The 17,294-nt window shown below is 51.7% G+C and overlaps 1 protein-coding gene across 2 annotated transcripts in view; it reads right to left on the reverse strand.

The window, feature by feature from the left end:
- Positions 1-369: 369 nt before the first annotated feature.
- Positions 370-17,294, reverse strand: part of GALNT16 (polypeptide N-acetylgalactosaminyltransferase 16) — a 104,743-nt gene continuing 87,818 nt past the window's right edge. Inside the window, exons 10-15 of one of the 2 annotated variants that reach the window (XM_082384395.1) lie at positions 15,160-15,286; positions 13,592-13,684; positions 12,125-12,208; positions 6,757-6,898; positions 5,947-6,069; positions 370-2,570 (exon numbers count right to left, since the gene is read on the reverse strand). In XM_082384395.1, coding sequence (XP_082240521.1) covers positions 2,433-2,570; positions 5,947-6,069; positions 6,757-6,898; positions 12,125-12,208; positions 13,592-13,684; positions 15,160-15,286 — 707 coding nt within the window. In that variant the 3' untranslated portion in view covers positions 370-2,432. Of the gene's footprint in view, positions 2,571-5,946; positions 6,070-6,756; positions 6,899-10,894; positions 11,109-12,124; positions 12,209-13,591; positions 13,685-15,159; positions 15,287-17,294 lie in introns of those variants that run through there. The other variant, XM_082384396.1, reaches the window with a different exon arrangement.

The following is a 17,294-nucleotide window of genomic DNA, read 5'->3' on the forward strand; positions in this document are numbered from 1 at the left end:
AACAAGGCTACGCTGGTAGGACTCTTTCTGGAATTACTTTGCAGTTTCTACCTAGGAAAATCAGCCCACCTGCGTTTTTACCACTGCCGTCTTGTGTGGCAGAGGAAAGGAAGGGCAGTTCAGAGGGAGCAGGCTGGTACCTGGGAGCCTGGGCTCTGGTCCCAGCCTGCCCCACCTGATGGCTCCCCCCCAGAGCAGCCAGCCTGTCGTCCAGGAGTGCCTGGGGGGGCACATGGGCTGGGGAGCAAGCTACCAGGTGCAGGAGGGGGTGAGAGCTGAGCGTGCTCAGTTTCACTTTTCCAGAATAGAGGGAGGGTGGCACTGAAGGCCTTGGCTCTGGAGTCAGAAAGGAAGGCGCTGGTGCACGTGTGCATGTGAGAAGTGGCTTTATTCCAGGAGTTTTTCATAAAGACGAGGTCCTCAGGGACAGCGAGTGGCACATGCTTTGGTCAGGAAGAGGAAAAGCAAAACAGAATAGGGCTGAGTCCCAAAGGACAGCTGACAAGTGCTGAGCCTGGTTTGATCACAGGGAAGGAGGGGGCCCTCTCAAAGGCTCTCTGAGCAGCAGTCCTCTTACATTCATTGAGAGATGCCCATGTTCCCTGTCCCCAAAGGTCCACGCTACCTGCTGGGGTGGACACGCACAAGGGAGATGGCGGTGGATGAAGCATCACACAGAGGATGGGAGAAGTGTTGCCCTGGGGGCCAAGGGCTCCATGCTGGGGAGTGCAGGGGTTCAGGCTAGGGCACAGGAGCACTGCTGAGAGCACGCCAGCGAGAGCCAGGAGGTGAGAGGAAACCACTGAGAGCCCTCCAGGGTGGGTGTGGGGACCATGGCCCCAAGGGCTGCATGGGGGGAGCAGGACCACAGCAGTTGAGGCACAGCAGGGAGGGGGAGGGGCATGGCAGCTCCAGTGACCGGTAGCTCCAATCCAGAGCAGAAGTTCAGACCTTTTGGCGATCAGGGACCTCTGTAAGAAGCTGGGGAAATCCATGGACCCTCTCCCCAGGAAAATGCATATATGCACACAATGCAATATTTGGGGGACCATTTCAGGACATTCCTAGGCCTGGAATCCATGAACTCCCTAGGGGTTCCAGGCTGATTTGCTTTGGGTGAGAGACCCACCAGGGTTCCTGGTACCACCAGTCTTTTCCCTAAGATCACACTGCCTGAGCCAGTGGGGCGGGGGGAAGAGGAACATGGGAAACAGCAGAGGCAGTTCCAAGACCAGGCCCTGGGGGAGGGGAGAGACTCCCAGTGGTTGTGAGAAGGAACTGGGAGCTCTGCACAAACTGGGGCCTCCAGCCAGCCTCCAGGCCACTGCAGCAGCCAAGTCCCAAGGGCCTCCCTCCTGCAGTGGGGAGGGGTGAGGATAAGTACCAGCCTGGATGGCTTAGCCCCCATGACCTAGGGATGCTCCAGAATGGAGGTCCCGTTCTTACCGCCCTGCCCCCGACCCTGTAACGCTGTGTTTACAGTGGCAAGGGCTCTTGAGAAGGCAGGAGTCAAAAACTAGGAGGGAGGATGGGGCTGTTCGGTGGTGTCTGTCCTCATGGGGTCCACGCGGTGCGACCGGGCAGGGGGCCAGGGCACCCGCTGGTCTTTAAGGCCCAAGGGAGAGGTCTTGTCCTGACACGTGTCCACACAGAAGTGGGATCTGTTTAATAAACTGTGTCCTGAGGCTTCCCCTGGAGATCCCCCTTCAGCCCCGTGCTGAGCCGGGGGAACCAGAGCGCAGGACCGGAGGCACCGGCCCTGGGGCTGGTACGTGTGGGAGGAATTAGGTCCCCGGGGAGAGACCCACTCTTTTCAGTGCTTTGCTGCTCTTCCGTCCTCGTCTTTCTGCAGATCACCCATCCTTTGCCCTGGATCCCCTCCCTCCCGCCCCCAACCCAGCAACCTGCCTGGGACAGGCCACTGAGCTGCTCACCTCTTGCTGTTCTCCATCTGCCCCGCAGGCTGCCCCTTCCTCCGCCTTCAGCCTGCCCCCCGTCCACACTGCCCACATTCTCCTCTCGTGCCTGATCCCACAGGCAGACCCCTGGCCCAGTGGGACCCGTGTGGGCTGCTGTCCTCGTTCTCCCCAGCCAACAAGGGGAGGCCCCCAACCACTGTCCAGACCTCGGGAGGGTGGAGGGAGGTAACAAAGGGCCAGGGCTCCTGCCCAGTCTCTGCCCAGTAGCAGTCCAGCATCCTGACCTGCTCCTCTCCCCAGGCAAGGCCGGGGTGGCGGCCAGGGCAGCAGGGCATCACCCCTGCGTCCTCCCCGTACAAGCTTTGGAGAATCATGTGTCGTGGCAGTGGTGTTTGCTGATGATTCCGGCAGAAATGTGAGGAGATGGAAACGGCCCGCTTTACACTCCCCCACCCTAACCCCCTTCCGGTCCCAAAGTCTCATGCAAAAGGTACAGGAGGCCCCAGGCTACGGTCATGTGTGTGGCAACAGCTGCCACTGCTGGGCTGGGACGTCGGCCTGGCACTTGCTGGTCACCAGCTGGGTGGTCTTGGCCTCCAGGCAGAGGCCGCTGACTGAATGCTGGATGAAAGAGGCTTTTCTCCTCCATCTCTGTGGGGAGAGGCAGGAAAGGAGGGGAAAGAGAAAACAATGATTAATAATAATCATAATGTTCATCCCTTCATTACACGTGTATGTAAGTGGCCCTAGGACACACCCCCATTTAAATGGTCTGTGTGTCCCTTACAGAAGAGGTGCCCACACCCCACATGCAAACCTGAAGCCCGTTCCTCCTGAACTCTCTGCCTTCTGTAGGCTGGCATGAAGAAGTCACTGTCTAGGTCAGAGGCCCATGGGCTGGGCTGAGTCTAGCCCAGAGATGTATGTTGTCTGGCCTGCACGTGCTTATTTAAAATTTGGCTTAGTCATTGCATAAAAACCTGCATTTCCAACTTCCCTTTAGACATGGGCCTGGTTTCTTTGGTGGCATCAGTTGGTTGTGGCTGGAGACCTGCTCTCTGCTAGTCAGCCTAGTTCCTGTTCGCCATAGTCCCACCTGGGCCCGACTTTTCTCCTCTAGGGCTTCCCCACTTGCACTCTGTAAGCCCTTGAGTTTGAGTCCTGGACTAGGTGAATCTTTTACTCCTTCAAACAAGATTTCTTCTTCCTGCAGCTCTAAGCTTCTGCCCTGGCCTGTAGCTGTGCAGCCAGTTACCTACACCCTTTAATGGGAACTGGTCGCCATCCCTGCAGAGATGAAGAGTGATGGAATGGTGAGGGCACTTGAGTCCCCCTATCAGAGTCATGAAGGGGCTCCTGAGGCAGTGCCTTCACCTCCTGGTGCCTCCCCTGCCCCAAGCTTGACAAGGGGGACAAGAGTTGTTCCTGTAGACCATTTTGGAAGTGGCTGGATGGACGATGGAGTGTGGTCTGGAGAAGGGATGAGAGGCTGAGACCCAGGTTTCGAGGCTCAGGGAAGAGTAAACAGGGAGACAGGTCTATTTTTGGTTTCTCTCCTATTTCCCTTCCTTGCATCCATAGCCCCTCTTCCTATATCTACCTCGTCCTCTGTCCTCCGAAGAAGTGGGGAATGCTGGAGCCGCAGGGCTCTGAGGGGGAGGGGCCCTGTTCTCACTGGAGCAACTGGGAGAAGGGAGATGAGCGGCACCAGCTGCAGGGCCAGCACTGGGGCGGCAGGGGAACGTGGGGTGGCCACAGAAGGGAACCAACTGGGAGGTGCGAACAGGGTGGAAGGCAGCAAGGGGGCGTGCTGCAGAGCCCAGAGTCCCCTTAGGAATGCGGGGCTGAGAACCAGTCTCTCTGGCCCATGTGGTCCCAGCAGAGAGGGCTTCCTGGCTTAAAGGCCCCGGGCGGTGGGCAGGATTGGGCCTTTGGTCCCTCTGGAGCTCACAGCATCCTACTGCCTTGTGCTCTTCCAGTCTCCGACCTCCCGGGAAGGGTTGGCCACACACTCCCCAGCTGGGCATTGCTGGGCCACTTTCATCCTTACGGCCAATGTGATCTGCACCTTCCTTGACACAAGGTAGGCACCGAATGCAGTTTTGTTTTATGAAGAATGAATGCATGGGTGAATGAATGAATCACCCAGTCATGAGGAAGTGCTCTGCAAATCACGGGATTCTCACTTCCTACCGGTGCCATCAGGCACAGTCTTGGGGTCTCCCCGACTCTCCTGGCCATTATGTTCTGGCCTGGCCAGGGAAATAATATCGCCTCACAGCGCGCTCCCATCGCCACAGTCTCGGTTCTTGCAGATTCCTTATAAGGCAGACAGGGAGAGAGCCCCTCATTTTATAAGTGAGGAGACTGAGGCCCAGAGAGGTGAGGGGGGGTGACGGAGCTAGGACCTGCTGACATCTTCCCAGCAGCTCTATGCACAGGTATCTCTCCCATAACTGATACCCAGGTGGCCTCAGAAACGGGGCCAAACGGGGACCAGGAAGGGAGGCCTAGATTTGAGAAGGCACCGGCAGTGGGAGAGCTGCTCACCCTTCCTCCTGGAAGAGAGGGCTCAGCTGTTGGGGCCCCTGCAGGATTTGCAGGGGCAGAAGGAATGGGGCCAAAGGAGATTCCTAGGAGCCCTGGGTCAGTGTGAAGGGGGAAATGGATGCTTCAGCTCCAGAGAAGTATTTGAGTGGTGGCTACCCTGGGAGCTACTTCCCTGACTTTGGCCTCCGCAAGGATGGGGCTGGGAGTGGCCTGACCCTCAGAGAGGCCGGTACTCCAGGTCAAGGGGAGCCTGGGGACCCACCTAACTGCAGGGGAGGCGCAGAGGGCAGGTGCAGAGGGCAGGCAAGGAGGCAGGCAGGACAAGCTGCAGCGTCCCAACCAGGAAGTGCTTCAGATGTGTCCCGCAGGCCCAGCGAGCAGGCCTTGGCACACAAATCTCTCTCTCTCCCTCCCTCACACACACACACACACACACACATACACACACACACGGAGGCTGAAGGGAGAGGAAGGATCCGGCTGCTTTTCCAGAATAAAATAGCAAACTGCCAGTCATCCCTAAAGAAAGAGCCGACCCAGGCAACAGAAAAGGGGTGGGAGGAAAAGCCCGTGGCTGAATCAAAAAGCCAGGCACTCCTCTGCCCCTTGCAGTGCTCTGCAGGCTGGCCAGGGTCAGGCACAGTGGGAGCTACCAAGAAGGTGTGGGCAGAGGAAGGACTGGACCAGAACTCTGGCCTTTGTGTCCATTCCCGGGCAGAGCGGCAGCCCTCCCAGCCAGGAATGGAGTGGGGCTGACTGTCACTGGCTGCTGTGTGCCCTGAGCGTCCGTTTCTTCCTCAACAGGCAGGCCTGACCTGTCTCCCAGGATTAATGAAAATAGGGCAGGTGAGAGTGTTTGACAGATGGAAAAGGCAGTGCTCACGTGAGGCCGGCGTGCCAGCTTGGAAAACACTGTGGCTGGATCTCAGTTTCCCCAATCAGCCAGCAGTCAAGAAATACCTACTGAGCACCTACTATGTGCTGGGGCAAGACTGTGGGCTTAGGAGTCATGCTGACCTGGGTTTGAACCTCAGTTCCACCCCTTCCCAACTATGTGATCTGATATGTTTCTTAAATTCAGTGAGCCTCAGTTTTCTCACCTCTAAAATGGGGTTAGTACTAGGGCCCACATTGCTGGGTTGCTGGGAGAATTAGATGAGATGACCTATGTAAAACCCCTAGCACAGGTTCTCAGTAAAAGCTCACACTTATTTTGGCTGTGCTGGTTGTCAGGGGCTAGGGATACAGTGTTGACAAGATAAATAGTCCCTGCCCGCACGGAGCCACAGGATGCAGGATGGACACCTAACAACTATTTACCGTACTTCGTCATGAGGAAAACAATAGACTTGACCTGGATACTGGCTTAGGTCCCCCAGATCCTCACTCTGGAGGGCTTATTTGGGTCTGTATGCCAAACCCGCACTGTGTTCCCCGGGGCTGCCGCCATCCCGTGCCCACGGGCGAGAAGGCTTACCTGCCTGCCTTCTCTCGGGTCGCACGCCTGCAGTGCGACCAGGGACCCGGGGGAGATGGAGGTGGAAGCGGCAACCAGGCACTTCCCCTGCTGCTGGATGAGATGGTCACTGAACAGCCACGCCTGCAAGACAGGGAGCAGAAAGGCCAAGTCCAAAAGTACAGCAACGGATGGATGGATAGATGGGTAGATAGACGATAGAGCAAATACACTGTGTATTTTGGTAAAATTTTCTACAAATACTAGGGATGGGTGTATGGGTAATCACTGTACAATTCTTTCAACTTTTCTCTGTTTGAAATTTTTCATAATAGAATATTGGGGTGGGGGAGCTTAGCTGGAGCTGGCCAGAGGACGTACGGAGGGATGCTCAGGGGATGGGGGGAAAGGCAGGACACGGGAGCAGGGCAGCCCAGGAGCCAGTCCACGCCGGGGTCTCCACGACCTGCTCTACTGCGACGTGGTGCATCAACACTCATGTTGCGCACGTGTGTACACAGGCGTCCTGCATGCCCTGTATATACGGGCGGGCCACAGCTGCATCCCAGGAGAGAACCGGGCTCTGTTCGGGCAGCATTTCTCCCTCTGCAAGGAGAAAGCAGGTGGTGCCCATAGGGCGACTGTGTGACAGGCTACAAAGGCGACCAAGTATGGTGGGAGCAGACCCAAGGAGCAGAGTGGGAGGGGACAGCTTGCAGGGTCCTTGGGAAAGTGGGTTTGTGGAAGGTGTAGGCAGAGGGAAGATGAGAACGGGCAGAGGGAGGTCCCCACCCGCGCCCGGTCCTGACCCGGGGGCCCTAAGCCACTTACCTGGGCCGCCGGCGGGCTCTTGGCAGACCCTCTGCAGGTCCCCATGCTGAGCAGGAAGTTACCAGCCGTGTCCTGGCCCTGGGATTCTAAGCAATTAGCCCCCTGCCTAATGATGCCGGGGAGCGCTTCCTTCGCGGGGACGCTGAGAGGAGAGGCAGCGGTCAGGCTTGTCCTCTGCCCTCCCCGGGCGTACCCACCCTTACCCAGAGGGCAGCGCCCTGCCAGCTCTCGGGGCACCCAGGTGTCCGTGCGGAGGGGAGCCGGGGAGCAGGCCTGGCAGCGGGGGGAGGTGAGCAGGGGATGGGGAGGGAGCAGGGGTGCCTCTGGGAAGACTGGGCCTCGCCCCACTGGGTTCTGGGCAGCTCCGGGAGCCCCAGGGACGGCCCTGGAGGCCAGGCCTGAGAGGGTTCAAACCAGAAACCAGGGCTCCCCAGTCCAGAAAGAGGACGGGCTGGGGAGAGGCTGAGGCCCAAATGTGGGCTCAGTAAACAATCTCGAAATGACAGGGAAAGGGGTCACTTTGAAGAGGCAAATGTAAAATACACAAATATAGAAAATGTGCTCAATCTCACCAATGATTAAAGAAATACATATTAGAGAAGTACCACTGTTTGTTTACCATATGTTTATATATATGTGTGTGTGTGTGTGTGTGTTTATATAATTTATTTACATACATAAAATAATATATTTATATATTTAAGTGTAAGTATGTATATCTATGTATATATACACACATATACATATATATATATATATATTTTTTTTAAATATCACTACCTAGTGTTGGCAATAGCTGTGGGATTGGGTGAGAGCATAAATTGGCCCACCTTTTCTGGAGGGCAGTGTGGTATTACGTATCAAAGGCCTTAAAAATGTGCACACCTTTGTCCCACTTCCAGGAACTTAGTATCCTAGGGCAATAATTAAAGATGTGTGCAGAGATTTAGTTTAAAAGATTTTCATTCAGAGTGACTGCTTATACTGAAAACATTGGAAATTCCTAGATATCCAACAATAGGGGATGGGCTAAGTAAATTCTGATTCATCTGTAGGATGGAAAAAACCTTTAGCCATTAAAAATGACTCTGGTAATGTGGGTAAGTGTTCAAAACATACAGTTAAGTAAAACAGGCATGTTTCAAAATAGTGTATTATTAGAACATTTTATATGCACAGGAAAAATATGCTTAAACACACACACAGATATAAAACACACTGTCTTACCCTGTGGGTAATAAACCTAAAGGGGATGCTGGCCCCAGCTGACGTGGGCTCGTATTCCTGGGTTTAGAAGGTTATACACACACTTGGCTTACGGACCCACAGGGCGTGACGGGGAACCAGGAGGGCTTAGAGTCTGACCACATGCTAATCCTATCTGCCTCTGTTACCTCTGTCAGGAAGAGAACCTGGGCGGGGGGCATGGATCAGAACATTTCCGGCACTCTCTTGTCTCATGTGGACACCCTGCAGGACCTCGACCAAACCAGGTCTTCCTTCCTCAGGGCTGACTGGAAGCCCCCGGATTCCCAGAACCTACCCGCTCTCACAGAGCCTCAAGGAGAGCCCTTCACTTTCCCTCCACACTACTGGTAGCAGTGCCCCTTCAGAACCCCACACCCCCTTGTAAGAGGTCGTGCAGTTCTAGAACAGAGGCTGCAAACTGTCGGCCCCTAAGCTGAATCTGGCCCTGGACAGGTTTTTTCTGACCTGTACAGTGTGATTATTGGTGCTTTTAATTAGTTGGCAGTATTTTAAGATTTCAAGTTTACACAGAAAAATCCAGCTTCTTTTTTTTTTTTTTTGAACTTTAGAATTTTTTGTTTTGAATTTTAGAATTTTATTTATTTTTTTTATACAGCAGGTTCTTATTAGTTATCCATTTTATACGTATTAGTGTATATATGTCAATCTCAATCTCCCAATTCATCACACCAAAAATCCAGCTTCTTTGGAAAACATAGGAAGGTCAGGCCACACCAAACTTGCATTCCAGCACGGCACTAACACACTGTCATGAGCAGCAGCTGCCCCCTTATGGGTGGAGCTTGTGCATTTCAGTTTGCCACAGTCCCCTCCACTCCTTACTGTCATCCCCACCCACTTGACTTATTGACATTGCCTGTCTGATCACGGTAGGATTTAAGTTTGCAACCTGCTAGGTGCAAGGCTGTTGGGAGGCAAAAGCTCCACCCCTCTGCTTCATCCACGGGCAACTGTGTTATACTTCCCCTCTATACAGAGATAAGGTCCTGCGGAAGCCTCTTTGAGAAGCCAAGGTTGTTTCAGACCCTCCTCTTCTCTTCCCCTCCCTACCCGCTGTTGCTTAGGAAGATGTGCAAGATGATCAGTTTTCAGAGGTGAGGCAGATACTGTCCAAGTGTGGCAATGTCACTGACAACAAAGGCCTGCCCACTGATGCTTATGGAGGAAACCCGGGGCTTGGGCAGCAATCTCAAGACCAGATGCAGCTCCTGAGGTGTCTGAGTGGTAGCAGCCCTGCAGCAGCTGGGATGGCCATCACCACCCTTCCTCTGCTCTCTGGCAGAGCCAGGTTTAGCTGTCCTATTTGTTGGTAGTCCTCTTAAGTCTGCATCTGCTTTGCTCTCTGTGGACCACCTCGAAGCTGGGCTGCCATTAGCCCTTATGATGCCTTTGTAGAAACAGCAATAGGCATCCCTTTCTTGAGACACTTTACTTCCATCTGTTAGAAAATCATCATAATATAGATGATTTTCTACCTTATGAAAAAAAAGACAAAAAAGTCTTTTGTTAGAAGACTTTTACTGTCATTTGCCAGGAATTGTAGTAATAAAGGTACAATACTGTGTGACCAGCACCCTTCAAATATGGTGTGCTTGTGCAATGCACAGCCTGCACAACTGTTCCTGAACATCCTAATAAAGGTAATACATTAGCAATTGCTGAGGCTAGCCACAGAACTCTGATCTGGAAAAGCGGCAGCACTGTAGCAGTGCTGCAGGCAGGCCTAGGAAAGCAAAGGCCTCTCCATTCAGCCTCCTAAGTTTCTCCACTGACCATCTGCAAATGTGGTCCAACTATTAGGATCTTGTCTGGAGGAACATGGTATCATCTGGGCCTATAGATCTCCTTTCTTTTTTTTTTTTTTAAATTAATTAATTAATTAATTTATTTTTGGCTGTGTTGGGTCTTTGTTTCTGTGCGAGGGCTTTCTCTAGTTGCGGCAAGCAGGGGCCACTCTTCATCGCGGTGCACGGGCCTCTCACTATTGCGGCCTCTCTTGTTGCAGAGCACAGGCTCCAGACACGTACGCTCAGTAGTTGTGGCTCACGGGCCCAGTTGCTCCGTGGCACGTGGGATCTTCCCAGACCAGGGCTCGAACCCGTGTCCCCTGCATTGGCAGGCAGATTCTCAACCACTGCGCCACCAGGGAAGCCCAGATCTCCTTTCTAATTAATAACCTGATCCACTCCGGGCCCCTCGTCCTGAGAACTGAGGCAGAACATGAAGGAACAGACAGAGGATGAGTAAACTGGATAGGAATGAGCTGCAATTTCTACCTTAACAACAAAAAATCATTTTTAAACGTCCACACAGTGACAAAACAAACGGAAGGTGACTTATGCTCCTCATATCACACGGCTGGTTTCATCCACTCTCCTGTCTTTGTGATAGATCCAGACTTCTGGTAGTTATAAACGACTTCTTCCTCTTGGTGCTCATGGGATGACATGGGACACTGCGTGGGGACTGGGGTGTGGGGGGGAGAAGCACATCCCCGATCCTCCCAACTCTTCCCCCAGCTCCCCAGCTCCTGTCTGAGGCCTGGAGTCCATGACTCCAACCGGATAGCATGAACTCTGACAGAACACAAAGAAAGACTATGCTTTTTACCCTCAGAAATGACATGTCTGAATGAAACTGTCCCCTTAAAAGTGGCCACTTGAGGAAGCTGTTCATTTATTACAAGTTTGTAAATTAATGTTCTTCCATGCACAGCCATCATCTGCGGAGCTGGGGTCCTCCAGGCTGCCAACTTCTTCCAAGGATGCTGCCGCCGCTCAGACTCTTCTGGAATTCCTTGAACATTGCTTGCAGAGTCAGTTTATCCTTGTTACTTGTTTCAGTCTTGTCACCCTGTATTTGGGACCCAGGATTGTATTATCTGGGTTAATCAACCAGCTTATTCACTGGACTTGGCTACAACTTAACTACGGCTGTTTTCCAAAAATCAAATCTGCCCTTGAAGGACAAAGATTTGCCTCCTTGGAGGACCTGCAGGCTCTGAGAGATGGAGTGTTCTGGAAAGCCATGATAGCATCCTTGGGAGACAGCAGCGGAAAAACCCGTTCCCCGAGGTGACATTTCTAGAAGAGAGAACGCTAATTTCAAAGTTATTACTGACGCTTATTGACTACGCAATTTATTCAGTTAAAAATATTTATCGAGTGCCCATTTTGTGACAGGCACTGTTCTAGGGGCTGGAGATAAGGCAGTGAGCAAAACAGATAAACACCTCTACCCTCACGAGGCTTCCTGTCAAGTGTGGGGAGATGACAGTAAAATTAATTGGCCACATATATGCTGAATGACAATAAGGGTGACAGAGGAAAATAAGCAGGGAATGCTGGGGAAGGTGCAGTCGGCCAATGCAGAGTTCGGGGGAGCCTCACGCGGCGGGGACAGCTGAGTCAAGGCCTGGAGGAGGTGAGGAATGATGTAACCAGGATGCTGAGAAGCATTTTGAAATGAGGAAAAAAAGAATCAGCTCCGCCCTCCCCACCCCTGTCATTACAGCTACTGCCCACCGTGCTGTAGCCCACACACATACACCATTTTCACGCTGCTTCCTCATTTGCTGGAGCAAACATTTCCCCATGTTTTTTCACGGTTTATGATTATAACATTAATTGACACATATTTGCCTAGGTCGACGCATCATGATTCACTAAACCCAGCCCCTATTGTTAGTTATTTCTCGATTTTTTCACAGCAGAGAAGCCTACAGTGGACATTTATTTGTCAACAGGTTTTTTGCTTTGGTTGCTTTATTTCCTTAGGATAAACTCCCGGAAGGGAGAGAAGAGAGTCAAAGGAAATGAGTGTTTCTGCAGCCTTTGCTACATAGTGCACTGTTGCTGTCCTAAGGGGACAATGGCCATTTCTAGCTCTAAGGCCCAGTCTGTTAAACTTTGGTTCCTACCACACCTCACTCTTAACTCCTGGTAACCTCCTCCCGGTTCCTCCAGACCCTTCACATGACAACAAACACCGACAGCTAGAAAGAGCCAGATTGCCTGGGCTGGGGAGAGATCAGGGTGAAGGGTGCCCAAGCTGCCGGCCCCCACCCAGGCCAGATGCACGAGCTGAGGGCTGCACTCACGTGAGCTCTGGGTAGACGTTATCCAGGTACCAGCGGAAGGACTTGCAGTTCATCTTCTTCCTTTGCTCAATCCGCGTGGCCACGCTGGAGGAGAAGGCAATGCTCAGTGGGCGTGAGAAGGCCCCGGAGGCCGGCCCCCTCTTTCCACCTACCCCAGGGAGATAGGGCCAGGAGCTGTCCAAGGCTGCCTTCCAGCCTTGGTCCCTGCCTTAAGTCATTCTCTGACCTGCAAGCTCGTCCCAGGTTTCCTGGCCACGCCTTATTTCTCTCCTCAAATTCCTGCTCACCTTTCAGGATCTGCCCAGCCCACGGGGGCCAGGCTTTAATCTCAGCTTCTTACTCCTTGAGACCTCAAGTGAGGATACCACTATCTGGTCCTTATTTTCACAGACTTAGCAGAGCCTTAGTGAACTAGTTTTCCTTTCCTGCATTCCAGTTGAGCAGCAAGTGTCTACCAACAAGAAAACCACGCTTTAAACATCTTTCCAAAAAGTTGGCAAATAAAAACCATCTGATGTGTCCATGGACACCTTCCTCAGCTCCACTGACCATAATGGCCACTGACAGATGACCCTCACCGCCTCTCTGAGCCTGTTTGTTCTCAGTAAAGTGGGGACACAACCATCTATCTCCAAAGGTTTTTGTGAGAATCAAATGAATAAAGGGGACATAAGTGCCGAGCACAGGGTAGGTCCTCAGCAGATGTTACTTCCCCACTAAAAGAAATAGTGACATAACTTCTTTTTTTTTAAAACTTTTTTTTTTAAGGGATAAATACAAACAAATAGAGGGAGATTCATTGATGATAGCTAATAATGTTTTCAAACATATCTGACCACAACATTAAGTAAGAAATAAATACATTGTGACCAAGTATACCCATGGGCATATATGGCTACAAACATACAACCAAAATAAGAGTTTTCACAAAACAATATCTATCCATAACTGCAATCAACTGTTATGTTCTGTACTAATCTGTAATACTCTAGTTCTCTATCATTTAAAAAAAAATACTGGTCACGACTCTCTAAATTGATTTCGCAACTAATCCACATTTTGAAAATGCTTAACTAGACTGTAGTCATAACAGTTCAGGGCAGAAAAATAAGCTAACGGATCACCGTCGGATTTTGAACAGCAAGGGGTAGAGCCAAAACCCCGAGTGTTTTCTACAGAGAGCCATCCTTAAGCACTTCCCCAGATGTCCGTCCTGCAGGCAGCTTGTGGGCCGGCAGAGCTGTCATAAGCGAGCCCTCCCTGGTTATTTCTCCCTATGAGGCTGCATCCTCCTCAAGGACCCAAACCTTGTCTCTGCATCGTATACCCTACAGGCCCGGAAGAGCCCAGCGTCCTGGGGCAGCTCAGTTGCTAAGGAGACCCTGAGCGCTTCCCTGGCGTACACACAATTTTGTATTTTGCTAAGGTTGTGGAGGGAGGCCAAGGGGGGCTGGGAGAGGGGCCCACCTGCCGAAGGCCTTCCCTATGGCCGAGGGCCGGGCCTCATAGTAATACTGCTTGTATTCATCCATCCACACCTCTGCAGTGCGCTTGGTATTCCTAAAAGGGTAGGAAGGAGCAAAATAAGGTCACCAGGGCGGTGACAGAGTTAGGGTTGGGATCAAGATCAGCTCTGTGCAGTACAGGGTGCGGAGGCTCTCAGGAATGCACGCGAAAGAATACTGATTGGGGTGGTGTCAATGAGAACAGTCTTTTTGGAGGACAATCTGTCAGCATCCATCAACTCTGTGGGTATAGATACTATTTGACACTCCACTTTGAGGAATCTATTCTACCAAAATACCAGCACGTGGGCAAAGGGACATGTACAAGAATACTTGTGTCATAAAACACTGGTGACAGCCTAAATGCCCATCAGTAGGAGAATAATGAACTACGTCCACATGATGGAGTACTAGGCAGCCTCGAAAAAGAACACCAAGGTTAGTACATACTGACGCTGAAGGATGTCTACAATTTAGTGTGGAGTGGCAGAAAAGCATGCTGCAGAAAAATCATGCAGTGTGACCCCATTTATATAAAAAACACAAAAAGAATAGATACATGTATATGTATAACCGAATCACTCTGCTGTACACCTGAAACTAACCCAACATTGTTAATCAACTATACTCCAATATAAAATAAAGTTAAAAAAATGTAAAAAAAAACACCCCACTAACGCATGCACCTCTATACAGAAACTATATATATATATGAAAATAAATTAAAAGACCTGAAATGATAGGCTAGAAATCTATTAGCAGTAGTTACTTTTGGAGAGACAAGTGGATACGAGTAAGACTGGGTGAAAGGGACTTTCACTTTTTTCTCTCTATGTGAAATGAAGAGTAAAAATTATAATGTATAACATACTATATGTACAGATATATATATAATATACATGATATAGTGTGAATTTTTACAATAAACATGTATCACTTTTACAAGTATAAAAACAATTAAAATGGGATAAGGGGAAGCAAAACAAAAAGGCCATTTGATGAGCTAGACCTGGGGAGCCACCGCTGGCAACAAGGGAGCCTGAGAAGATGAAGACTCATCCCTGGGAGGGGGGCGCTCATGACGCTCCTCCCACCCTCCCCTTGCCACCAGCATCAGGGGGGCGGGTGATGGGGGTGGTCTTCTACGACCCTGCCCACTGCCCCTCAAGATGAAGTGCACGCTGTGACTGGGGACATGGATGGGCAGACGCTGACCAAGTCAGGGTCAGGACATGGCGTCTATGACCAGTACTTGGGACCCAGTGAGTGGAGGGCAGCTTCCAGTTGGTCATTTGGCTGGTTTTCCAAGACCCTCATGGACAAAGACAGTCAAAACAAGAGAGGCCTGGTGGAGACACTCCCAGCTTCATCCTTCCAGCCTGACAGTACCGGGATCCCAGAATGGGGGGCAAATGGGGAAACCGAGGCCCAGAAAGGTGGGGTAGCTACCCACAGTCCCTTGGGTAACTGACAGGGCTGGGGTCTAGGTGTCCTAGCTCTTGGCGCGGTGCTCTTTGCACTGTGACCTACCTGATGTAGGTGAGGGCGTTGCCCTCAGGAAAGTTGTAGGGGTGCCGTTTCCTGAAGACGTGGCCCACCCGGCTGCAGGGCACGATCTCCAAGCTCCCACCGCACATCCACACCCGGAAGGAGAGCTCTGCAGAGACGGCAGCCATCAGGAGGGGGAGGAGCCACTTGGCAAGTCCCCACGGAGTGAAGGTGGGAAGGAGCTGGCTTCCCTTGCCTTTGGTGTCTCCTTGGAGGCATACGCTGGTGTCTGAGCTCCTGGGCCTGTTTACACGGGGTGCACCCACTCCTTGCACGTGTTCCTGACTGCTCTCTCCATGCGTGTGCACACACACATCCCACACACACACCCCCTCCTCACACACACTCCACACACACACACGCTCCACACAGACACTACACACCCATTCCACACACGCATACCCTCCACACACACCACACACACAAACCACACATACCCTCCACACACACATAACCGCTGGCATCTTTCTGGCTGGCCCAGACCTCCCTCATGGCCCCGGTGGTCTCCATTTACAGCTACCACTGGCCCTACTGAGACATACTTCCTTTTGGTGGTGGTGGTGACGCTGAACGAGCTTTCACAGATGACTGTGGTCCCTAGTAGTGCTGGGAGAGACGAGCTGTGGCCATCCTGCCTCCCAGAAGGGGACGTCACAAGTTGCCCACTCTGTTTTCCACTCAACAATCCTCACTTCTGACAAGGACCCACCTCGGCAGCTGGCTGAACCTCACATAATCTCTTCTGATTTTCTACTTTCTTTCATTTTAACCCTGAAGTTGGACACCCTTTGACATTAAAACACCTCCCTCCTGTCCCAGAAAATCCGTAGCCCTTGTTTTTTTGTTTTTAATTAAAAAAAAAAAACAAAAACAAACGGAAAGACCAGTTATTTTCATGAGTTCCAGCCTTGGTTCCTCTTCCCACTCCCCAGTTGGCTGTAAGGACACTTGTGGTCCCTGGCCCCGTCTGGGGGCTCTCATCTGGAGCGACTGCTCAGGGCGCTCCCAGGGACAAGCAGAGTGGGCAGCGGAGGTGGCAGGACTAAGGCCCCCCTCCTGGCCAGCCTATGTGCACCAGGTGACTTCGCACTGTGGTCCACGACTGGACGTTAGGCATATCTGGACCCGCACCCAGGGTTGGCTACGTTAATCGGCTTCCCTAGGTCTGCCTGCAAACTGCCAGGCCTCTGTCCCTTCTCCTGGTCAGAGCTCTGCAGCTGGTTCGGCAACTGAGATTTAGAACTGGGGACGGAAGATCTGCATTCTGGTACCATTTCTTCCAGATTAACTTTGTTATGCTAGTTAGGTCATTTCATCCCACATAGTCCATATTGCCCACATTACTATTACTTATTGTCATTTTTATCAACAATGGCAACGACAGGGAATTCCCTGATGGTCCGGTGGTTAGGACGCTGCGCTTTCACTGCCAAGGGCACGGGCAGGTTCGATCCCTGGTCAGAGAACTAAGATCCCACAAGCTGTATGGCGCAGCCAAAAAAGACCAACAACAATGGCAACAACAAAAGCGGTAACCATCATCCATTTACTGAGCGCTCACTCTGTGCTCTTTATGGCTGATGTCTAATTCTCACAGCTACCATGTGGCATTGGTGTTATGATCCCCCACGTTTTTAATAAGGACTGCGAAGCTCAAAGATGTTAAATAACCTCTCCAAGGTCACCTCCACGCTCAGGTGCAGAACTGCAGTGTAAAGTTCACACTTTGTCCAGCAAGTCCCACTGTTTGAAACAGATCATGATCTGTCAGACGCCGTTGTAGAATCCCTTACATTCTAGTGGGGGGAGACAGGAACTCAGTAAAAGAAGAAACCAAAATACAAGTAGACAAGAAAATGAGTAGAATACTTCATCTGCGAAGCAGGTAGGAGACTGAAGCAGGTGAGTGGAGTTGGGGGTGAGGCTGCAGTTTTAATGAGGCTGATTAGGGATGTTCTCGATGAATGGGAATGGGACATTTGAGCCGAGGCCTGAAGGAGGTGAGGAAGAGGCACGTGACTCTTAGGGATGAGCGTTCCGGCCAGAGGGACAAGCAAGGGCACAGAGCTAGAGGAAAGAGCACAGTAGGCAGGAGTGGAGCGAGGTGCGGGGAGGGC

This window comes from Balaenoptera borealis (genome assembly GCF_965194805.1).
Source record: "Balaenoptera borealis genome assembly, chromosome: 3".
In the NCBI taxonomy this organism is placed as follows: Eukaryota; Metazoa; Chordata; class Mammalia; order Artiodactyla; family Balaenopteridae; genus Balaenoptera; species Balaenoptera borealis.